Here is a 26,012-nt window from a genome sequence, read left to right as displayed (position 1 = left end):
AAATGAGAAAGTTTTGACCATGTTCATGGTTTTGTATTTACTGAGCAGCAACATTTAAGGAGAGCAAGTGAACTGGAAAGTTTTCAGAGAGTTATTTTCCTCTGGTCAATGCACAGAAATGTTTGTCGGTTCTAATCAAGACTGCCCAAATTCAAATGTCAAATACTTGCAACTATCTGATCAAGAATACATTACAAACAGGAGATTATTCAATTCCTTGTTGAACAACCTAAAACAACAACCGTGAGAAAAATCACAAATAATTCTTGGGTTGTCTGTGCATATAAGAAAAGAGTTTTCAAATAAGTTCTTTGATCTGAATTACAGATCCATGTACCCAAGGATACAGTTACATAATCCAATTTTTAGTATCATCATCCATTTTCCTGTACTATTCTTTTGGCTTCACAGACTTCCCCAAAAGTATCCATTGTCCTTCACTAGCTAAATAAAAAACACTTCGCTGAAAAATTCTGTTTGGAAGAAGCATGCAGTATACATCTTTTCCCATTCTATGCATTACTTCATTGCATTTCTACACATTATTTAATTTCAATTGATTTATTACACTACTGTCTTCTGATGCTACAGAAGAGGCGCACTCAGGGGATATGGACCAGACACTAAGAGTTTCTCGCAAGCATCATGTGCATGTTCAATAACTTATTAACAGAGGTCAGAGACACTACTAGGTGGGAGGAGACAGACACCTAACAATGACGAAGTAATGAGTTGACTACGGTCTTCTCATTCCTCCTCATCTATGCCAACTCCTGCAAATCACGAACTACAGACTCCAGCTAATCCATGCAAAAATGCTGTAAATAGTATGTGCCCTATGGAGGCCCTTTCATTATGGACCCCCTACATTAACCTATTTAAGAAACAAAAAGTCATTTTTGTACCTCTAGACCAAGCGGAAGTAAGAGTGCTACATCACTGAAATTCATACAAGCCCTTACGAAGAGATACTGCTTCGACAGGAGAGTCTTCTAGAGAAACCCTGCAAACCAGAGTTAGACCCATGTGTGACTCGCTCCTCAGTTGTTCAAGCTCCAGGTCAGGCCAGCAGCAGGTTGTTACCTAGGTCAGTACCACAAAATCTTCTCACCAGAAGGGGTGGCTTTTTAAAATGGAAAGAAAGGGCACTACGAGGGACTCTGAAGGTGAGGTTTCAGTTGGAGAAAGAGGTTAGGTAGCCACTGCTCCCTGTTCACCTCCCAGACAGGTTCCTCCCAACCCTCTCTCACGGCATGGGCTGGCACCACGAGCGTGCAAGGGACGTGGCATGGGAGACAGACACTGGGGCGACCACAGGTGGGACAGAGAAGGGCTAACGCCTTGTTAACTTCACCCACTGTTCATCAACATATATCGGAGACAAATATGTACCTCCAAGCTCCACCTTGCTGGAGGGAAGTTTAGGCCAACGGGATCCCACAGGCTCTGCCGGCAGGAGCAAAGTCCTCTGCCATGGGAGAGAGGACTGAAAAACATGGCCAGTTCTCTCCCACTGCAGTCGATGTCATTAAAGCTCATATTTGGCATGGGAAAAAACAGTCTCCTCATGAAAAAGGCCTCAGGTCTCTGAGCCGTGGAGAGCAGTATGCAACAGCCCAGCATCACACAGCAGAGCACGGGCTAGCGAGGGACACGGGTGCAGCCACGCTGTGGATGGAGGGAGAGGAGAAGATGGGCAAGGGCTAGAAGCCATGATGCCGAGCCCCTCTGCAGTATGGCTGACACACACGGGACTGACAGATCAGCTGCTTCTAACTCCTAAAGAGACGGGAACCACCACACTGCAGCAAGAGGAGGAGAGCATCATGCCAAAACGTCTAGCATTTGTAAGAAAATGAAAACATCTTGCAGGCAGGGATACACAGAAGACCCGAGGTACTCTAATCAACATACTCCAGGCCCAAATGAACTGTTGTTAAGATGATGATACATTGGATTTTGTCATTTAACGGGGTCCAAAAAACCGTATTTTTTTATCCCTTTAGGCATTCAGCAGGAATACTGAGCAACAATGCCAGACACGGATGACAGAATGCCTGGATAAAAGACTGGATATCAGGATATGCAGCTGAATTCTACAAAAGACGCTTAAGTAAGTGAAAATACCAGCACATAATGCAGCTACCCTAAATGCTTTCAGCAGAGTAGTTACTTGCACAGAATTTTGAACTGTATAATGCTATGCATTAGTATAGGCCTCATGTTATTTCACCTGTAATTGATACGTCTCTCAGTTTCACACGACTCCCTACTGGCTTCCCACTACCAACTATTCCAGGCAAAACACTTCATGCAACTCTGCCGCTTACTCCAGCTTTTATCCAAGAAAATACACCACTTACTGCAATGGGAATCTAGTTAAGAGAACATTATAGAAGGAAAAAAGGTTATAAACAAAGCAACTAATATTCCTGGATTGACAGAAGAAGAAACAAATTGACTCTTTTTTTTTTCAACTTTGAGTTTAAGGACTCCGCCAGTCCTATCCTACTGGATCAAAAATTCAGAAAATTTTATAACTAGTATTAGCTAGTGCTTCTCATCTGCCTAGTGATCTGGATATTTCCTTGTGAAACCTTCTCAATTAGAACTGGACAACGATCACGTCTAGTGACGATGTTGGCCTCGGGGTGGCAGGGCAGGAAGAATGTCCCAACTTTAATTTTTTTTTTTTTTGTAATTAGAATACGCACAGAGTAATTGAAGTGGAAAAGAGTACTGAGAGACTTCCAATATCTTGATGAACAATTAAGTGAAGAAGAGACACTTCAAAGGCATGGTTTCTTAAGGATCATAGCCACAGAGAACAGTTTGATCAGAGATCAATGAGCATCTGCCATGTTATATGCTTTCCTTCCGAGTCGCAAGTTGGAGCATAAAAATGGATGTTGGCACAGTTTTACCAGCGTGAAGCACCTGGTGCTCCTCAGCAATACAAGACCCCATCGGCACACATCGCTGCAGGACCGGCCCTACAGTTACGATCACACGTCAGAAGAGACCACTCAGACCAAATTCAGAGACAGCCCTCTGCTCTCCAGTATATTCTAGCTATGTTGTTTTATAACAGTGAAGATTTTTTTTTTCCCCCATTTTCACAAACTTACAAGAAAATCACATATATTTTTAATGTATTTCAGGAGGATCTGTGCTCTTCAGACAAAGCAGCCATCATTGTATTCTGTCAGATTCTAATGCCTCGTAAATGACACACTATATTTAACCACTTGCCAATTAACCCCTCTTGTTATCGACTTGAAATTGTTTCCTGTGATCAGTCTGAGCACCACGTAAAAGAAGAATTCTCCATTTCAGATATAATATCAGGCTCTAAAGTTCCACAATTTTGCCACTTTTGAGATGATAGCACAGTCTCACTGTGACTAAGGACTGCAAAATCGTGCTCCATGTAATTGAATCTAAAGATCTGACAACACTGACCTTATCAAGAAATGAAACTTTTGGCTGAGGTTCAAACCATGCACAAGAAAAAAGCTCTTGCTGGTTGTTTGTAAACGTCATATAAAAATGTACTTATTCATTATTAACAAGTTGTAAACTGAACACACTGCAGGTCTCAAACTGCTGCCAAGTAAAGTATTACTTAGTACGATCATTTCATTTACATCTAATCCTTGTATTAATTTTGGCAGCACAACCGAGCATCCTTTCTCATGATTGTAAGAGGGTTATCGTAACGAGATAAACATTCAGACCGCACGCTAAAAAGTGAGGATAGAAGAAATGCTAGGGGCCAGATTAATTTTGTGAATGCCCATGGTGCTGCTGGCCTCAGTGACAGCCCTACTTTAGTACAAGATGTGCAAAGAAAATGATTCTAGGGAGAACCAGGCCATTGGTATCCCACTTTTGCAGTGATAAGGCCAGCAGTGACAACAGATGACCTGTACTGGGGAGCCGTCTGCTTTAGGATAAAATAGAATAGAAGGCTCTAAGCAAAATCCCGGGTAGTATCAGCACTAGGCTTTCGTAAGCACGACAGTCAACTCAAGAATCTGCAAGTTTCATAAAAATTCAGTCAGGAGCTATTGTAAATAATTGCAATTGCTCTGCAGCAGAATGCCATTTTAGAAGGAGGCACGAAAACCATGGGGCTTTTAAGACGCTACCATTACGCACCTTTCTTGTTCTTGCATACGGCTTTCAGCATGCGGCTTCCAGGTCCACATTTTCCACGGTCAGCCACACATATTCCTTCTGAAACGATCCACTCATAACACACCGGGTCTTCACAAAGAATGGATTCAATTAAATGTGGACAACCTGCCAGGGTGCCTACCGGATCCACAATCACTTGCCTTTGTCTCATTCTAAAGCCTGCAAAAAGAGAAACTGAATTAACTGGACAACAGCAAAAAAATATTAATACCAATAATCTAGTAGTAAGAGGACTATACAGGGCATCTGAAACTGGGTGATATAAAGACAAACAAGAGCACAACACTTACAAACTGAATTGATTGGGACGGCACTTGGCTGTATGTGCCCACAGCCCAGGCATGCAAAATCTAATAGTGTGTAAAGAATACCAACAGACCACATTTTTCACATTTCTTTTTCCCTCTCATCAAAATTAGATAGAAATACACATGTCCAAATATAGGAATTTGCCACTGATGCGTCTATTAATGTAATAACAACATTAAGATAAAAAGAGAGAAACAGTCAAGGAATTGAAGATATAAAGGACATCTATATGCCTGGGAATCCACTAATGAAAAGACTTGTTTTGAGATACAGCAGAGCAGTTTACTAAGAAATTAGTATTCTGCTTTATGAAGGTGTAAGGATTTCTGATACATAATGCATATCAGACCTCTTTGAAATGACATCCTATTAAATTGGAAGACTCAAATGTAAAGTGGAAGAAAAAGGTGACAGAAATAATGAAAGAATCGATTACATAATCTACCTCCTTCTGAAAAAAACCAAAAGTCATGTTGCTATATATAATGCAGAACTAATACGCAAGTATCTTTCAGCATGTTTTGTTATATGAATGACACAGAATTCTAAGAAAGGCAGGAAAAAATACACAGTGATCTTTCCTACACAATCTCAGACAAGGGGCAAGCATACAGCATTAGTGGAGGCCACATGGAAATGCCTTGGCCATGAAGCAGAAAAGAAAATGAGAAATAAAACATTCCAGAGAATATAACAGACCAAACTTCCACAGTTCTCAAACCAGTAAAAAGAAATAATTCAAAACAATTTAAAAATTAAATGGTTTTGCAAATCTTCATATTTAACCATATATTTTTTATTATTTCTTTTTTAATTTGAAAAATTCTGACCAGCTCCAATCTCTTCAAAAACTTATGCTGTTTTCAGAAAAGTGTAATTTCCGAACAATAATACTTATTCCCTGACATGAACTCCAACAGTCATCTTTTCAGCTTAGAGCCTTAGGAAAGGCTCTGCAATGAATCTCAAAGTGTTGCAGCAACAAAACGTGTACACTAGTCAACTAAGATCCAGGGGAGTTAAATTATTTTTGCATACTCTTCTTCCAGGAATTTAAACCAAACCCAGAACAATGAGAACAATCTCTCGAGCCAGCCTAACTCCAAGATGTGGGATACACCTCGGTCCTGACACCTTCCAACCTCACCCAAGCATTGCCCGTGAATCCAGGCACGCAGCAGGACTTCCGAGGGGATCAGAGAGGGACAGCCTGGCACTATGGAGGTCTGCGGCTGCCATCCCAAGAAATCCTCCTTTTCTACAGGTTCAGTGCAGGATAAAAGGATCTGAATCAGGCTGAAAATTGTATCTCTTTTTTTTTTTTTTTTATTCTCCCAAGAATAACTGCAAAAAGCTTTTAAAGGTCATATTCCACTCCTGTACGCACATCTAAGAGCTTCATCCTATTTTAGATTAATTTAAAAAAAAAAAAAATACATTAAGCTCCCAATGTAGAATTTGACACCACCGCTTCTGCAATCTCATCATAATATTCCATTACTCGCTTTAGATCCCCCAATGCTGCAAGCGATATATAAAAGCAGCCACGACCTCTTCTTCCCTGGCGGTCCTGGCAGCTCTCGGGCAGGCAGGGGCCCCAGGCCGACCAGGCAGACACCACGCACGCCGACGGGCACGGCAGGTTACACAGCTGGGAGGCGGAGGGAGCAGGACCCAGGCATAGCTTCCCATCAACCGGTCTAGTCACTGAGAGGAAAAAAAAGAAAGGAAAAAAGAAAAGCAGGGTTGTAACTTTGCCCTGACCAACACACAGAGCTCCGAAGTTTACTGCTGACCTCAGCTTTCCCGAATGCACCGAAACCCAGTACTTTTTTAGGGTCTTATCTCCCAGAGCAAAAAGTTAATCCTCTGTTCAGCAAGGCACATAAAGTTTTATCTCAATCATCCATATTCAGCAGGCCAATTAAGACAATGCTTAATGGTAAACAGGTGCCTTAATAATAAATTCAGTGCTGATTTTCTACAGCGCTGGAGCAACAAACTGGAATCTAATCCCCCGCATTTATAGCCAAGGAGACGTCTCTACACCGTACTGAAGAGAAAGGCGTGTAAGGAGGAAACCCAAAAAGCTCACGCTGCAACAGGGAGCCAGGCAGAGGCAGGTGACAAAGCCTGAGCGCAGGGGAATCTCCCCATACCCATCCCCTCCAGGGGCACTGCCACCTCTACATTACAGATGCAGGATCCAGACCTTTGAATTGGTTGGACTTGATGATCTTAAAGGTCTTTTCCAACCTGCAAGATTCTGTGATTCTGTGAATTTTCTTCCTCTACTGTCAATAAAATTGAGCAGAGCTCTCCGTTTCTTCTACACAGACATATGCAGAAAGCATCTTTCCTGCCTGGGAGGCGAGACGTTTACTTGAATTGCTGGACCCACGACAGGCATGGATCTCCAAACTTCTTCATCTATGAGATGAGCCGACCCCAAACTCTGCCAAAGTACCAGTTTCGTTGATCCTGACAATAAATTTGGAAAGCTGATTCCCTTTGTATTTTCATTTATCATAAGAGATTTCTAGTTTCAATTAACTTCTCTCACGTTTTTATTCGGGGCAGAGGGAGGAAGGAAAAGAAGGGGAAAGACTCTTAAATCTGTCTTCTGAGTCTTTATCTGATATTGCATCTTAATTACATTATGGGCTAAATTTGGCTGTTTCTTTAGATAAATCAATATCAAAGCAGTCTTTCAAAAGGCAAAGGCTTGTTTGAGTTTACTCTGCCATGGTATTACCAAGACTTCATTAATTTTTATAGCTACTGAGTTTGCTTTACCCTCATTTTTATTTTCAATGTCTATTTTTCTTTGCTTCCATGCATGGAATTGACTTGAAAAGAATTCATAAAAATATGCCCAATGTATGAGCAATCTTTTCTTTTTCTGATATTCTACCATTTTCTTTAAAACAAACCATTTGAAGAAAAACACAACTTTTTTTTTTTAACACAAGACCTCAGTGCTCAAAATCCCAATAAATTTTGATTTGCACATCCTGAAGCTGAAACTTAAGAGCAATATCAGTGCTTATGATTCCAGCTCATCAAAATAACGGGATTAAACAACAGATGTGATTTAATTCTAAGCTGAAAGATAATATGTTAGTAAAAAAGACCATTTTCTGAATGATTTCTGAGACACTGCAAGGCCTTTGACATGTTCATTTAGAGATTACAATAAGGTGGCATAAATTCAATTCACTTGAATGCTAACATAAACAGAACTTTTCTAGAGACCTTGCAAGTGAAGTGACAGACAGAATGAGATAAATATTAGAGTTTTAAGGATAAGAGTATTTATTTTACCAAGAAGTCTCATGCATGGCTTAACCTGCCTTTCAGCATCAAGCGTTGCAAAACTATCATTTTTGGACAGTCCACTTGAAGAAATGAAAGGAAATAAATTTGAGTGCATATGGTCAACCCAAGGAATAAAGTCCAGTCCTACTCTGCTGTAACTCAAGGCATCATAGTTAGCAATGGCTCTTTCCCCCTCACTGATTTTTAGATTGTTTCTATATTGCAATTTAACTATCTGTACGTGGAAGTCACTACATAAAGCAGGTTGGTTCTCCTGCCTTGAAAACTAACCAGCCACAACCGGTGGTGCCGAGGGTATTTTAAATTGCTTGGATAAGGAAAAACAAGAAAAACTGATTACAAAAAGTTAAAGGGGCAGGTTTTTGTTGGTAGGCTGAGCCTACCAGCCATCCCAGACTCATGGAAGACTCCTTCCTATTTTGGAGGAAAACCCTGCCTTCCTCTCCCTGCCAACCACTTTCCTGCTCCTCTTCCTCCCTCGGGCTGATGCCCTATTTAATTCCAGCACTGGGAACTCCTTTCCCAGGACCAACATCCTACTTGTCACTAGAATAAGACTGCTTGTTTACCCACTTCCTTAAGTAATTCTATATATTCTGTAAAATGTAAATCAGAAAATACACAGACTATGCTAATCAAATATCCAAATATATTCTAGGTCTGTGCCAGTTTATACTCACTCTACACTGACTACAATCCTCCAGTGAAAGTCTTGGAATAAGACAAGAACAAAAAAAACCAAGCTGCGTTAATAAATGCATATACAATAGCATCCTTTTCCAAAACCATGTGGGTATAAAGAGCCACATTTTCCAGCCCGATAGCCAGAGTGACCGGATGGACCGATGGGGTCCTCTATAAAAGAGTTTCATCCCTTTCTCAGCCATTTGATTGACAACTCTGATTTCCATCAGTTGATTTCCATCAGTTTTATTTGAAAGCTTGATGTGATTTTCTATTGCTATTCTTTCATACTCTAATAAATACCTTGTTTGTTTGTTTGTTTTTATGAACTATAAGGTGGGGTTTTTCTGACAATCTTTTAAATGCCAAAATTCTCACACACGCCAGCCTCCAAAAAGGCGCAGATAGCCTGGCTGGTGATGCCCTGTTCAGGAAAAAAATCATTATGCCTATGATAAATGAACACAGCTGCTAGGACTGTCTTCATGTACCAGACAGCCTTCTGATTCTGCTCAATAATTGACTTTGTAAAGGCATTCTCCTACATTCATATAGGAAAACGTGCTTTTTGTGTAATTATTTTCTTTGGAAAAATATTAGCCACTTTTTGGGGGGAAGGGGAAAGGCAGAAGCCACGGAAGAGAAGGGCGAGAGGAGGAATCTCTGATTCAAGTAGCAGCTTATTTATTACGCTTGTTTGTACCTTTTAAAATCCTGTGTTCTTCCCAATCTACAGAACAAACTCGAAAAAGCAATCAAGTACTAATCTGGGAGCCTCTGAAACATTGCACATTTCTATAGCTGTTATATTGGATCTATCCTTTATAAATGCAACTACAGCTGTTCCCAGCACCAGCGTCTGCCTCAAGTTTGAATTTTACTATTTGCTGTTATTTTCAGGTTATTGCTACCAGCAGGAGATAACAAATTGGGTTCTAAAGTATCTTGTTTCCCTATATATTTTTACTGAGGTAGTGATGTGGAGGAAGAGTGGAAAAGGAAATCAGCTCTGATATGATTATTTCCATAACGTAATTTTAAACCAATAAATAAATTAACTGTGAATATAGTCATACGGACACATACTTGCAGGCATGCATACCAACACCATGTTAAAAAGCATTCATGGCCAGACAGAGAGAGAAATGTATAGGACGGCATTTTGGTTGCACTGATTCCTTTCAAATTTAGTTTTTCAGCTCCTCAGGAGGTAAATAACACTTTTTTTCCTGGACCTTAACTTCATTTCCCTTTTACACTGAAAAAACAAGTATTTCTGATATTAACACCTAAATGAGACATTTCTAAATATCACTAACATATCTGGAATACAAGTAAAGAATATCAGGACCGTCTCTTATATACTGGTGCAGCCATATTTTAGCTAATATTCAATTCTCAAGGCAATAAATCCAGATGTTTACCGTATCTTTTGGCAAAACTAAGCCAAATTAATGATTGCCAGGCTACAGGAAAGGGATGGCATATCTTTGTAAAAGTTCTTACTGCCTTTGCCAGGACTTACAAACCAGACATTTGGATCAATATGAAGGGAAATTACTTGAGAAAATCACAAAGGAATGAGTTGTGTTATGAACACACCTACATGTGTCTAACATAATAGGGATAAACCAGCACAACATTTGTACGTAATTTCTCTAACCTGAAAGACTTGCTTTTTGCTAGCAAAAACAAAAGATTCGACAAAGGAGAAGTGGTGAATGTAATTTAACTAGCCTGGAAACAGCACCAACCCTAGTCCAGTGCGTGCCTCCATTAAAAAGCCTAATGCACCCCATGCCTGATGGAAAGGGTGCCTTTATGCTTTTAAGAAGAATCAATTAGTTTTGAAGCCACAAGGCACAAAGTTGAAGTCCTATTTTCAATTAAAATCTATTTAATAGACAAGAAACAAAGTATGAATAGAAGGCTAATCACGGCATGAAAGAGGGTTAATAGCGGATTGCCAAGAGCAACAATGGTTTAATGTATTTCAGAACAATAAAGATCCTCGCAATTTTATTAAAGTGACACAGACTATTAGCACTCCATGGAATAAAAAGTTTCCCTGTGTCCATATCCGCTGCTGTACAACGGGATCCTGATCCCAGCCGGGATATTGTGGTGTTTCACTACAGCAGAATTTGTACAGATTTGAGCCTCGGATTTGAGCTCCGGGATGTCTGAGCCTTGTTGGCTGTTATCCAGAAAAGGCCACCAGATGCTGGAAATCCCTGGGACAAACAGCCAGAGAGGGTGAGAGAAGCTACAAGGAAAACAAGGAAGAAAACCCAAAGGTGGGGATAAAACTTCATGAAAGCCTCGTAAGAGCGTGAACTTTGCCCATCGCTCAGTTCGGCGTTCGCTCAACAGGAAGGAGCACCAAGGAGCAGAAGCCTGTTCTGTGAATGCCACATCACTGCAGGGGTCCTGGTACCACGAGAAAAGCACCACGATGGATGTGGCTATGACACTGGGACGTGGTACAGGTGGCCCAAAGCTAAGCTAGTGACACGCTAAGCTGGCCCACTCATGGCATGGCCGTGCCAGCTGGGATCCCGAAAGCAGCGGGGCTGCTCCACGCAGAGCTGGTCCAAGTTCACAAGCTTGGTTTACCTCGGACGTCTCCTGTTCCAGGGCCGGCCCAGCCACCATCGGCTTTGTTATCTCTCCCCAGTGTCCCAGTTTGTGGTGCAGCCTCGTACATACAAATCCTTTTGTTTTCTCATCTGACTCACCATTATTGTTTGAACACAATGCAGCTCCCCGTCCTCATAACAACAACGGGACAAAATTACTCAGAGCAAACCGTCACTGTTTTGAATAAAATTAATCCAGTTCCAGTGGCAGGAAATAATGACAAAAATACAAACACAATTAAAATCTTAGCTTTCAAAGATAAAACCCTGAACTAAAACCCAGTGCCTCATGTGAACTGACTGGGCAGCATATTATTTGCTGCATACCAAAGTCAGATATATATAAAAATATTTATAAAGAGATAAATATTTCATGGCCATATCAAATAGCTTGTTGACAAAAAAAGGTATATTCTTTATAAGGCACCTTTTAGAAGGCACATTTCTTTCACTGTCAGAGTCTTTTTATACATTATTCTCTTCATTTTACTTTAATTAGTTTCTAGACATGAAAGAATGGAAAATACTACACCTCTAAAAGACATTAGGGAAAATGGTTTTTTCCCTAATGGATTCAAACTAAAATTTTTGAAATACACATTGAAACACTACTGTCAAGCACCGCAACAATCTGAATAAAATCATTTCCTCTCTTGCTTCTAAAGGGTTTCCCCCGAAGAAGCCAGCTGTTACATATTTATTTTTCCATTATGCGAGTTGTATCTCGTAAATTCTGCTCAGCATTTGGTGAGCTTACAGATCAATAACTCGGCATCCCAGCAATATAAATCTGATGCAGACTTGCCTGAATATATTTTACACTTCAGAGGTGTATTTCTCATCTTTTCAAGCCAGCTCGGTCATCCCAATGATAAATAACTAGTTTGGGATGAGCGGGATCCCTGGGGGGGGGTTCTTCTACCTGAGAACACGGTTTCTGTGATTCAGGTCAACTAAGCCCCAGGCTGGATGCTCCTGTTGCTGTACCACAAGCCAGTCGAACAAAGCTTTTTTCACACCACTGCTGACCATCAGTTCTCTCCCCCTTATGGTCCTAGTCAAGTTTTCTTATTGCCAATATATTCTCACCTATTCCTTTTCAATTTCATAAACCAGACAAGGAAAACAGGATTTAAACATCAAAGTCCCTAAATTCTAATTTCCGTAGAGTAAATCAATCTTCTCATTCCTGCAGCTTCACCAGCATAAATTGGAAAAAAAAAAACCAACCAAACAAAAACCAGTGTGCACTTAATATAGGGCTCGTACTCCACGCAGGGTTCATATTTGTCCCACCAGTGCATATCCTATGGGCAGCTTATCTCCATCAACGCAGTCTGTTCCCAATAAATACGCAGGATGGTAACAGCCATAAATGACAACAACCTGCGCAACCAACTTACTGTTTCTAAAGAGTCGGACCTGGTGGCTCACAAGACAGCTTGCACCCCAGGGGACGGTGGCACCTTCAGATTGGACTCTTGGTTGGTATTCTTCTCTTCCTGAAACTACTTCCATAGTTTATTGAACAGATGCCACATGTACCAATTTGAAACACTAATCCCCCCGCAGACACGCATTGGAAGATCATGATTCAGAGCAGAACAAAGAACTTGCAGGGAAAAAAATGTGGATCCCTCATTAGGAAACAGAGCGTACAGAGCAAAGAAGGCAAAAATGCATATTTTAGGGCTAAAAAAGACAGAAGGGCAGAAAGAAAGGAATGAGAATAAATACAGAATAATACAAGATATGAATGAAAGCAGTCCTCAAATTCATCTCTGTGCAACTCCAAAGAGGCACTAATTTCTGGAAAATAAAATACAGTGCTGAAACATGTCCCATATGGGAATTAAGAATAGTCTGAAAAGTTCACTCATCAGGTAAGAAAGGATTAAACATTTTTATTTATCAGAAGCAGGAAGAAAGCTCAATATTTTGTGGAAAACAAGAAAGGATAAAGGCCATAAAATTATCATTTTCAGACTCATATAAGTAGGACTTAGATGAAAGTGCAGGGGAATACTTTCGCTTTCAGACCATTTGGGGATTCTGTCAGTAAAGTGCCTTGTAAGACAAAAATACATAAGGGAATACTCACAGGGATGGATCAGAAAGTAACCGTTAGACCTGAAAAAGTACTTGAGTAGTTACTAAGTCTTGAATTGTAAACAGACTAAAGGAGTTTTTGCTGCTACAGCTGGTGACACACAAGTTTATAAAAAAATCTGATGCAAGATGAACCAGGTGGAATTGCATCCTAAAAATAAAGCAAAAATGGGTATAGGCTGGTGAACTACAGTGGAATAAGTAAGTCAAGAAATTACGTCTACTAACAGGTGAGGGCTGAATATCTCTCAAAGGAAAGAGGTGTACGTGCTGGTTTGGCTGGGATTGAGTTACTTTCTTCCATATTAGCTCGTATGGGGCTCTGTTTTGGATTTGTGCTGGAAACAGTGTTGATAACCCAGGGATGTTTTCGCTCCTGCTGAGCAGTGCTGACACACGGTCAGGGCCTTTGCTGCTCCTCACCCCACCCCACCAGCGAGTGGGCTGGGGGGCACAAGGAGCTGGGAGGGGACCCAGCCGGGACAGCTGACCCCAACTGACCTAAGGGCTATTCCAGACCATACGGCGTCATGCTCAGCATATACAGCTGGGGAAGGAGAAGGAAGGGGGGACGTTGGGAGTGATGGCGTTTGTCTGCCCAAGTCACCGTTACGCGTGCTGGAGCCCTGCTGTCCTGGAGATGGCTGAGCACCTGCCTGCCCATGGGAAGCAGTGAGTGAATTCCTTGCTTTGCTTTGCTTGTGTGCACGGCTTTTGCTTTCCCTATTAAACTGTCTTTATCTCAACCCACGAGTTTTCTCACTTTTACCCTTCTGATTCTCTCCTGCATGCCACCAGGGGGGAGTGAGCGAGCGGCTGTGCGGGGCTTAGTTGCCAGCTGGGGTTAAACTATGACAGGGTATGAAAGTAATAAAGACTTCTGTAAGAAATAGTTTTGCAGGGTAACACCAAAAGGTATCTAAGAATAACAAAGGCATAACTAACTCACATATGTGCTATTGAAATCCAAGATCAAATAAAAATAAATATATGGAGATAAATATGATGGAGACACTCATTAAGCAAAAAAATTGTAAACAAAACTTTAGAACCTTGTACAGGTATGACAATTTAATGTGGATTTTCAGACGGAAAATAACGAAGATTAAGAAGATAGGAAACTGCAATGATTTGCTGGTGAGATGGTAATAGAAGATACATTTTATTAGCCAAGTTTACTATGCTGGGTAAACAATAAAGAAGATTCAAGGAAGAACAGCATTTCACAAAGGTCTTTTCAGTCCTATAATTAAAACTTAAGCAGACAGGCTCCAAAAAACATTATAAGAAAATTCTGAAAGTGAGAGGTAAATTGGATCTCATTCAAACACGTAAAAAAGAAAAAACGTCAAGATATATAAGGCACAAATTTTACGAAAGAATGACAGGGCAGGCAGATCCCTAGTTAGAAAGCTACAGAAAATATGGAGAGAACAGCAATCCTAGTCACTAGGGACAGTAGGTAACTAGTTCAGAGAAGAGAGGAGATGCTTCTGGAGAATTTTATAAAGGACGCCATTCCCCAGACTACTGATAAAGAGTTGTAGTCTCTAGATAAATCCAAAAAGCAAATTTTAATTAGAAAACAAAGGGATACTCCCTGGCCCTCAGGAGAGAAGGCAAAAAATTCCTGAGGAAGAAGATTAAACATAGGAACCTCACATGCTTATCAACTGTTTGAACGTAACACAGACACCATTCTCAGACTCTAAGAGGAATTTTAATTCCCATAGTATTGGACTTATTTATTGTGATTGAGAGGAGAGTTGTATTGCCAAACAAGGAGAGATTTCATAAACTGATCATTGCCTAATATTCTTCCATACTTTCACCAAATCTCTGTTTTGTTGGTACGCTGGAGATTGTTAGTCAGTGATGCTCGCCCAGATTAATTAAAATTTATTGTGAGAAAAAGTTACTGTGGGAAAACACATTTCAGATAACATTTTATAAAATCAACAGTCACAAAAATCTTATCTCAATCCAAAAAAGCCCACTTACGAAAGAGAAGAAAATATATGTGTCCCACGTTAGCAGTGTCTAGCTTTGAAAAATAAGTTGAGGATCTGCATTTCTGCTTTATGTAAAAGAGCTTCCATACAAGTGAACAGATTTACATTAAAAAAGAGGTATGAAGAAGGGTAACCACCACCGTGTCTACAGTTTGTTCCAGACATGGGACGTCCAGGCACAGGCATCAGGGAGTATCCAGAGATGAAGGGCAGAAAGGGCACATCGGAGCTGTACCATAGGTAGCTCACCTGCATATTCTACACTACTTTTTGTGCAAAATTTGTCTCCTCCTTAAATGCAACATCATTTCACACGTGTAGATTTGCTGCTTCCATCTCGGGATATCAAAAGAATAATGATAAACTTGAAGGATTAGATGGCCACCTCTGTGAAAATTAAGCATTATAAATTTAAATGTGTTAAAATTCAATGAGATACTTAAAGAAAAAACACAAGGATCTGTTTAAAGCTAATTATGTTAAAGTTCAGTCTAAATTAACAAAAGCCTAACAACTGAATAGAGATGTGGATTCCTTGGACAGAAGAGCTAACATTAAAAATGGCGCAGTCTCTTAATTTAGGTGCCTATACATCGGCTTACCTACATACACAGAATGACATGACACGTTTCACACATTTACGAAGTGTTCCCTGCCAGCTTCGTCTAGATGTAAGAGTCTCAGGATGCAAGAATATTACAAAGGACTTCAAAGATGGGAAGACCTTCTGCCTCCAAATACTCATCACCCATGTTAAAAGTATGGACTTCCTTCTTAAGGCCTAAAAAATATATAACTTCACTTGGATCAAGCCAGGGATTTCTTAGTTAGGTCACCTCTTGGGGGAGAAAGATATGAAATCGTATCAATGCATTTCTGAAAGTAATACTCGAGGGAAAGTTTTCCATTTCCAGTATCTTCAAGTTGGAATTTTATAATCAAAATATAGAAAGATTTCAGCAGACTTAACCTTCTGAATAACTGATATATAGGGACTCAAGAAAATAGGGGCTCCCTTTCTAAATATACACATTTTAATAAAAGAAGAAATAGATGGGAAGACTAAGCAAATGAAAAATGGGAGAGATATCCTTGGGGGATAAAAGAGCTTTGAGCAATATGTATAAATACATCACAGATGGTACCTGTCTCCAACTAGGATTCAACATATTTTATCCAAGAATGCTGCTGGAGAGACCACGGGACAAAATCTTCCTTCACATATGTCATTGGGCCTCGGTCCAAATTCTCATTGGAAGTAACCAGAAGAATAACAACTGTGATGGATGGTAATATCCTATTAGACTCGCTTGTTTGATTCCTGAATGATCCCTTTAAGGACACTCAAGAGGTGAAGAAAGAAAAATTACTGTACTTCTGATGGTAGCAGTTAGACTCTATATTTGCTTATACATAGAAGGATTAACTTCCTCATCTTCTCCCCATCACTGAAAAAATGGTACAATAAAACATGAAATGCTCTAGTGATGAATAAAAGTATTCTATCAGTTCAGACTGCCAGAAGAGAGGCCAGAAAAGATGTCATTCCCTATTTATTCAAAGAACAAAAATTGATCAGCTAGTAAATGAGACACACTGAATATTACGGGATAGGGAGGGAGAACAGGGAAGGCTTTCCCTCTTTCTATTTGCATGCGACTATGTGGACCGTAGATGGGGTTCTCATTTTCTAAGGACTACTGCAAATCTGCACTCCTGCCTTGGAATGGCAGTAATAATTTATACCTTGTACAACTGCTCTCCACATTTGTTTTTTTTAGTTGCCTATATGAAAATTTTCTGGTTTTAAAAACAAAAGGGTTAGAACTGTAAAAACAAGGAAGAGGTATCCCAGTGTTTTCTTTTTGTTGAGGGGAGAGCTTGCAATTTTTAAGTTGAACTGAACTTTGAACAAGGGGAAAACCTGCAGGTGATCACACACTGGATATACAGCACCAACGCTGTTATGAGTTACGTTGGTGTAAGGGTTTCAGATGCGCTCCTCTAATCTTCTTCAGTAATTCACAATACTGAAAAAGAATGAGGAAGTGGGAATGAAGCCAGTTAAAGCTTGCTGCTCACCAGCTTGCCATACAGTGGCTGCACGGACCACAGAAGTGGTCAGAAGGATGAAGACAGTCAAGAAATGTTACATACCTCTCATCAACAGCACTGTTCTTACTGTGAAAGTCATGTGCATCGCATACTTGTGCAGAACAACAGAGGGGGGCTGGTGTTGGGAGAGCAAGGTAGTGCCAGATGTTTGGGAGAGGTGAAGTAGCAACTATGCACGGACTGAGTAGAGATTAAAACGGGTCTGGTTTTCTATAATCTCAGAGTCTGTACGGGATGCTAGGACACACTGGGCATCCAGGAAACATTTGCTTTGCCTTTGTAAGTAAATAAATCTAAGACATGATATTGTGTTCTTATTATCTTACATCTCTGCCCAAAAACATATTCTGCAAGAGCACTACATAGAGTAAATAAAACAGCCTAAGATGAATTATTCATCATGCATCTGTATCTACTCGTTATTCTTCTAAAAGAAAAATAACTCACTTCCAGAGTCCAAAAACCGTCTGTCTGCTCAGAAGTTGTGACAATATTATTTTTGCTTTCCCCTTCAAATCACAAGAAAGATTGTGTATCAATCTGACGCAGAGGCTAAAGCTATATCCGGAATGGAGTGTGACATCTTTTTTTACACTCTAAACCAGGACTAAAACCACAGATAAATGGATTCAGCTACCAAGGGGCTGGGCTACCTAATATACGAGAGAGGAAGAAAACTCAATTCTAAGCAAAATTTAGTTCCTTCATCCTTTGAAATCCCCCCCATACAAGTACTGTTATGGAACTGGCATCAGTTCACCACGGAAGGTTGTGGCTCCTGGCAGTTCCTCAGGACCCTGAGGACCATGCCCTCCTGCTCCCTCTGATGCCGAGTAACACCTCCCTGTGTAAGCGTGGATACAATGAGGGCATTAGCTAGCCAAAGTCTACTAATGACTGCATGCTATCTTTTTCTTTCCTCCCTCGTTTCTCTTACTCAGGTCTCCTTGGGCCAGACAGTTCAGAATGACCCTACTCACGTACCTTCCTTCAGGCGGTGCATCCCAAGCTCTACGGTGATTTGGACACAGTAGACCTCCCGGGTTTGTGTGCCACCTCCACAAAGGCTTACGTGCTTGTGATGGTGAGGGTCCTGCTGGTCAAGGAGGAGAGATGCCTGGCAGGCTTTCCATTCAGAAGTCCTCCAGGCAAACCTTTGGAAATAAGAGAGACCAGGTAAAACAATTTTTGAAAAGACTATGGGTGAGGGACTAGTACTTTATTAGATGACAAAATACAATTGGTTTAATCTTTATAGTAGCACTTCCCAGTTCAAAACACAGAATGGTCTGAAACATTTTGAATGTTAAATTTACAAAGGTTAAGTATTTGTTATTTGTCTGGAGTCCTTGTGTAAAATTTTTCACATAGCACTAATCTCCAAAGCGTTCTGAAACACTAAATCATCCTGACAAACCCTTTGAGCAGGGTGCAAAGAAGGAACGAAGATTAAGAGGTTCGATTAAGTGCAAAAACTAGTTTTCAAACATGTGGCTCAAACCACTAAACCACCTCTCTCTGCCAAGAGCTGAACACCTCACTCCGAAATGCGCTTAACAGCTAAAACCCTACATACGTCAACGGCGCTCCAAGCACCGGGCAGCTTTTGTACAGGCGACAGCTCTATAAACGCCTAGGGCACTACCAATTTCTTCAAGGGATTGGCTAAAGTAACTCAGTTATCTCGTTTCGGTTTCCAGAAGTTGTGATACACAGCAAGCTCTAGATAAAAGTATTTTCATTCTATATTCACTTCACACCTACAGAGCATTAACGGTTTTCAGGGAAGGATAACATTCTTGGGCACAGATCTGTGAATGCTGTACAGACAATCGTCATTGGTCCCAGCTTAAATGCCAGGAAGAACTTCTTAAAACTATAGGGAAAACAGTACTGTGTATCAGCAGAAAGCAAAAATTATTTCCCCATCATGTCTGAAAATGCAGAGCATATTTCTAATACAACAGTTTTCACAGGCATAATTCATTTTGAATCACAGGTCACAGTATCAGTGGAGTAAATGAGAGCCCAAAGTCTTTCTTCAGCTTCCCGAACACAAATCTTAGGCAATATTGGTTTTATAACCAATCTGTTCACACTTCTGCTGCTTTATTCCTTTGCTCCTCTAAATTTCATAGTTTATTTTTTCCATACAATCTTTGTTGGTTTTGTGTAATGTAAATGATGTAAAATAATTTCCTTCTTTTATCCTCAAGATAAATGCTCTCTCCTCTCACGGCAGATCCACGGTTGTTAAAACTACGTATGTTTGTTATCTGCTGACTGATCACTGTAAGCTCAAGCGCAATGGGGTGCCTCTGCAGAAAAAGCTTTCCACGTTGTAATTCCGTGTATTCTCCATAGCGAGTATCTGTTCCTGACTACAGCTACGGTAAGGAAACATGCATCTCAAAATTATATGAAAAATAAATACATTAGCTTGCCTGAGCATGCATCAATGTTCTCTTAACTTCTTATGTTGTAAATATAGGCATAAGAATGATTCTAGCCACAAAGCACTTATGAATTTTGTAACATACTCATGGAAAACGTTTGTGAATACTGCCAATTACTTTTAAGTTACAGGTACTTTTCAGATGAGCTGTCGTGCTCTCTTAAATAATATACAGTATCATGTGCAAATTTGGATAGACTCACAGGGTTTATTGCCAACAGAGAAAACAATAACAAATACACTTTTCACATGACAAGCATAAAATACTCGAACTCCCACAACATACAAAGCACAGCCATGAATTTTTTCTTCTAGTAGTTCCTTCTGGGAATTCCTAATCGCATTTCTTGGGCCTGCAGTGTTAAATACAACCTTCCTCTTATAATAACGGCAATGAAAAGTGCTCTTAATCAAACACCAGGTGAAGAGGATTCCTTCTCCACACCACTTCAGGACATCGTGCTCTTCAGGTCTACACTTTCAAACTAGAAGCTTAAATATAGAACACACACATCTTTCCGCAGCCATGGAAATCGTTGTTTTAGGGAAGTATTTCTTAAAACAATAATTGACTAAAGAAAAACCGATTATCAATATCTGGCTTAGGTAGTCAGCTGTGAACTCTGGATCCTAAAGATTCATTTGCAGAGGTGTGAGCACCTGCTTCTCCTATTCAGCATGAGCTGCGGGAGTTAACAACTGTGAAAATTAGGCCATCAGTGATTAAAATTATGCAAAATAACTAAATCTGAGCTCAGAGATAATTAAACTTCATCAGCCCCTGAATCTAAAAAAAATCCCTTTAGATATTTTCACAGAGTAACTGGATACTGTGCTACACTGCAGAGCAGTCTTTAAAGAACAGCTGTGAGCAGCTGAGAGCCTCAGCCCCGTTAGCCCATCCTGCTTTCTCCCAGCTGGACATGCCCTCAGCTGTCCACAGTTTTCCAGGAACAAATCCTGACCCCAAGCAGTGGTTGTTTTAAAGGTATACATTTCACTGCCATTAACAAGCCTGCTACACCAGAAATGTACCCAATGGATTGCTATCCCACTAAGCGGGAAACCTAATGCAAGACCTTTCCAGACGGACGCAGTGACCTCGGACAGCTTTGTGCCAGACTCTTTGCAGGGTTTTAAGCAGCGTGGCCGATACTTGGTATTAGTTTGCCCATCTATGGACTACACTAAAGACAATGAGAATTAACATTACTTAACGAAGAGAAACGGACTGCATAACCTCTACTGAAACTTAATCAGAAGCTGGTTAATAGCCATTAGTAAAGAACAGGGACTACTGGCTGGCAAACACCTGAGGTTTTTTTGTAACTTTGGCAACCTCAAGCCAGTACTTGCAAATTATTAGCAATACCCTGCAAAAATTAGCTGGTTATTTTTTCCTCTCTCCTTCCAGTTGCGGGCAGCGACACTGGAAGAAACAGACGGGCCTAGTCTATTAACACATGGCTCCGTGGCTGGTGTCACCACCGCAATGTGGGGTTTTTTGATAATGGGATAGCCTACATGGCACCGGGCTTGCTGGCATCAGATGGGATTCACCTTTCTCAAAGTGGGAAGAGGGTCTTTGCTCACCAGCCAGCAGGGCTCATTGACAGAGCTTTAAACTAGACTTGAAGTGGGAGGGGATAATAACAGGTTTGCCCGTGACAAGCTGTGGGATGACACGCCAAGGTTAGAGGGACGGGGTCCTCGTGAGGGCCCTCAGCCTGTTGCTCTGAGACGTGCTGGCTACCCTGCAGCACACTTGAAGTCTTACAGAGATGAGCCAGGGGATCCTGAAGTAACAGGAGCCAACAGGGAAACACCGGTGAAATACCTCAAAGGAACTAAGGAGTGTTCCGCTAAGAAGGTGACACGGCCGACAGCCCAGCTGAAGTGCCTCTACACCAATGCACGCAGCATGGGCAACAAACAGGAGGAGTTGGAAGCCACCGTGCTGCTAGAAAGCTACGACCAAGTTGCCATTACTGAAACTTGGTGGGACGAATCCCATGACTGGAGCACGGCTATCGACGGCTACAGGCTGTTCAGAAGGAACAGGCGAGGAAGGATGGGTGGAGGGGTTGCCCTCTACATCAAGAAACGGATAGAGCGTGAAGAGCTGTCTCTGAAGAATAGCCACGAGCAGGTTGAAAGCTTATGGGTAAGAATCAGAGACCGAGGCAACAAAGGGAACCTTGTCGTTGGTGTCTACTACAGGCTGCCCCATCAAGGGGAGCCTAGTGACAAAGCCTTCTTACTCCAGCTACAGGACGCATCGTTCTCGCAGGCTCTCGTCCTACTGGAGGACTTCAACCACCCCAACATCTGCTGGAAAAGTAGCATGCTGAGCTACAGGCAATCCAGGAGGCTGCTGGAGTGCATTGAGGATAACTTCTTAAGCCAGGTAATAGACAGCCCTACCAGAGGGGATGTGATACTGGACCTGTTGGTCACCAACGCAAGTGAGCTAATCAGTGACACCAAGATTGGAGGCAGCCTGGGCTACAGTGATCATGCGCTGGTGGAGATCGCAGTCCTGAGGGATATGGGTCAGGCAAAGACTAAAGTCAGGACCCTGAATTTTAGGAAAGCAAAATTCCAGCTCTTCAAGGAGTTAAGTCAACAGGACCCCCTGGGAAACTGCCCTCAGGGACAAGGGAGCAGAACAGAGCTGGCAGATAAAGGACGCTTTCCATAGACCGCAAAAGCTCTTGATCCCCAGGTGTAAGAAATCAAGAAAGGAAGGCAAGAGACTGGCATGGATGAGTCAAGACCTGCTGGTCAAACCAATGGGCAAGAAGGAACTGCACAGGCAGTGGAAGCAGGGACAGGTATCCTGGGAAGAGTACAGGGATGCTGCATGGCTGTGTAGGGATGGGGTCAGGAGGCCAAGGTGCAGCTGGAGCTGAGCTTGGCAAGGGATGCAGAGAATAAGAAGGGCTTCTACAGATATGTCAGCCAGAAAAGGAAGGTCAAAGAAAGTGTAGCCCCCCGACAAGCAAGACTGGCAAACTGGTACCAACGAACGAGGAGAAGGCTGAGGTACTCAACAACTTCTTTGCCTCAGTCTTCACTGGCAACCTCTCTTCCCACACCTCTCGAGTGGATGGACCGCAAGATGGGGACTGGGGGAGCAAAGTCCCTCCCACCGTAAGAGAAGATCAGGTTCGTGACCACCTGAGGAAGCTGAACATACATAAGTCTATGGGATCTGATGAGGTGCATCCCAGAGTCCTGAGGGAACTGGCAGATGTAGTTGCCAAGCCACTCTCCATGATATTTGAAAAGTCGTGGCAGTCAGGTGAAGTCCCTGGTGACTGGGAAAAGGGAAACATTGCACACATTTTTAAAAAGGGTAGAAGGGAGGACCCTGGGAACTACTGACCTGTCAGCCTCACCTCTGTGCCCGGGAAGATCATGGAACAGATCCTCCTAGAAGCTATGCTGAGGCACATGGAGGACAGGGAGGTAATTCCAGACAGCCAGCGTGGCTTCACCAAGGGCAAGTTCTGCCTGACTAACCTAATGGCCTTCTATGATGGAGTGACTACATCAGTGGACAAGGGAAGAGCTACGGATGTCATCTATCTGGACTCCTGTAAGGCCTTTGACACGGTCCCCCACAACACCCTTCTCTCTAAATTGGAGATACGGATTTGATGGGTGGACTGTTCAATAGAAGAGGAACTGGTTGGATGGTCGCATCCAGAGAGTAGTGTTCAATGGCTCAATGTCCAGATGGAGATCAGTGACAAGTGGTGTCCCTCAGGGGTCAGTATTAGGACCAGTGCTGTTTAATATTTTCATCAATGACATTGACAGCAAGATCGAGTGCAGCCTCAGCAAGTTTGCAGATGACACCAAGCTGAGTGGTGCAGCTGACATGCCTGAGGGACGGGATGCCATCCAGAGGGACCTGGACAAGCTGGAGAAGTGGGCCTGTGTGAACCTCATGAGGTTCAACAAGGCCAAGTGCAGGGTCCTGCAACTGGGTCAGGGCAACCCCTGGTATCAATACAGGCTGGGGGATGAAGGGATTGAGAGCAGCCCTGAGGAGAAGGACTTGGGGCTAGTGGGAGATGAAAAGCTGGACATAAGCCAACAATGTGTGCTTACAGTCCAGAAGGCCAACCGTATCCTGGGCTGCATCAAAAGCAGCGTGGCCAGCAGGTCGAGGGAGGTGGTTCTGCCCCTCTACTCTGCTCTGGTGAGACCTCACCTGCAGTACTGTGTCCAGCTCTGGAGTCCTCAGCACAGGAAAGACATGGAGCTGTTGGAGCGGGTCCAGAGGAGGGCCACGAAAATGACGAGAGGGATGGAACACCTCTCCTATGAAGAAAGGTTGAGAGAGTTAGTGTTGTTCCGCCTGGAGAAGAGAAGGCTCCAGGGAGACCTTTTTGCAGCCTTTCAGTACTTAAATGGGGCTTATAAGAAAGATGGGAACAGACTTTTTAGCAGGGCTTGTTGCGACAGGACCAGGAGCAATGGTTTTAAACTAAAAGAGGGTAGATTTGGACTAGATATAAGGAAGAAATCTTTTTCAATAAGGGTGGTGAAACATTTGCACAGGTTGCCCAGAGAGGTGGTAGATGCCCCATCCCTGGAAACATTTAATGTCAGGTTGGATGGAGCTCTGAGCAACCTGATCTAGTTGAAGATGTCCCTGCTCATTGCAGGGGGGGTGGACTAGATGACTTGTAAAGGTCCTTTCCAACCCCAAGTATTCTACGATTCTATGATCCACAGTGGTTTTACCACATGATTGTAATTTCTCCAATTGAACGAAGATGACCAAAGCCACCAATGTCACTTTGGACATTTTATTCTTAGAGCAGACCGTACCAGAGATGCGCTGTACCAGTGTTAAGCTAAGGAGTCTATACCATCCAGCCACCTGCTCTCCGTCCCCAGAGGGTGAAGAGTGTGATAACTCAGGAAGTGGAAGGGCCATTATACAGTTGGATCATCAAAGGTGGTCAGCTCCAGTGTACTCTTGTGATCCATATGCCAAAACCTATCAGTGACAACAATTTCAAACGTCAATAGATTTAACACCTCATTTTAATTCCTACCAATATCTAGTCAGACTGACGCAAGCTCAGTATTGTTACAGTCCTAGCTGTGGCCCATGTTTATCTACAGACCTCTTACTATAGCTAAAAAAAAAAACCTTCAGCCTTTCCCTTTGGCTTCCAAGAGGCTTGTTCCACTTTTTGACAATACTGTTTGAGTTACAGGAGGTCTAGCTACTTCCAAAGATTGACAGACCCCATTGCCAATGGTTAGAGGGCTACCTACAAAATGTCCCAAATGGGGACCTCCAGAATCCACAGACAGTTGTATCAGTCTGCTTAAGAAAACGCGCAAGCAAAAACTGCCAGTTTAGAAACAACAAAATGCTTGGGGTATCTAGGACAGAACTTGGTTGGTAAAGCTGAACAGCTTTCCACATCATAAGCAGTGTTCTGAATTTCCCTGCTAAACAGAGTCAGTTGAGAAAGCAGAATAGCAGGTCCCGTGAGTTTCTGTTACCATCAAGGCAAAGTGTGCTCTCACACTGTGACACCCAACTGCGGCCACAGGAGAAGTGTCCAATGCAGAGCTGGAGGACCAAAGCTTCACCATGGATGGTTCCTGATCCCGAGGGGAGGCAACGAAGCTGCCCAGCCGATTCAAGGCCATCATTGCGTGGCCAAGACCAGTGAAGGTCAAAGTGCTGAAAAGTAGCGTTGCTACCACTCGCAAAGTGTAACTCCAGCAGCCTACCAGCACGGTTCACTGCATTTTCTTTTAAGTCTTTCCTACTTCAGACTAATACCTTATCTTTAATTGGGACACATAATGGGCCTCATCTACCAAGTGATACCATCACACCCGTATCTCAGCAGTAACCTCAAGCCTTTTGAAAAAATCAGGTCTTAAAACTTTCCTGTTTTCCATCATTTAACTTCTAAAAAGCTTTGAATTTCCAACAAAGCAAAGAGGGTTTTTTTCTAAATCCCCATCTTGTAACATAGCAACCACAACCAAAATGAAAGATTTACAGACATAATCATAATTCTGGAAAATCTATCTATTCCCAGTGAACATGAAAGCTACACATCAAGGATAAAAATGATATAATACATTGTTTTAAAACTGATGGCT

At 42.0% G+C, this 26,012-nt stretch overlaps 1 protein-coding gene across 13 annotated transcripts in view; it reads right to left on the bottom strand.

Moving 5' to 3' along the window:
* The window catches only part of THSD7B (thrombospondin type 1 domain containing 7B), a 336,463-nt gene that overhangs the window by 180,222 nt on the left and 130,229 nt on the right, over positions 1 to 26,012 (bottom strand). For 12 of the 13 annotated variants that reach the window (XR_012777041.1, XR_012777040.1, XM_075511516.1 and 9 more), the window contains exons 6-8: positions 18,392 to 18,561; positions 6,061 to 6,216; positions 4,162 to 4,359 (exon numbers count right to left, since the gene is read on the bottom strand). Coding sequence is in view for 11 of the 13 variants with exons in the window: in XM_075511516.1 (XP_075367631.1) it covers positions 4,162 to 4,359; positions 6,061 to 6,216; positions 18,392 to 18,561 (524 nt within the window). In the remaining 2 variants the exon portion in view is untranslated. The remainder of the gene's footprint in view (positions 1 to 4,161; positions 4,360 to 6,060; positions 6,217 to 18,391; positions 18,562 to 26,012) is intronic. The other variant, XM_075511524.1, reaches the window with a different exon arrangement.

This window comes from Mycteria americana, chromosome 9 (genome assembly GCF_035582795.1).
Source record: "Mycteria americana isolate JAX WOST 10 ecotype Jacksonville Zoo and Gardens chromosome 9, USCA_MyAme_1.0, whole genome shotgun sequence".
NCBI lineage: Eukaryota > Metazoa > Chordata > Aves > Ciconiiformes > Ciconiidae > Mycteria > Mycteria americana.
Note: the sequence above shows the minus strand (reverse complement) of the source record. Positions and strands in the feature narration are given on the sequence as shown.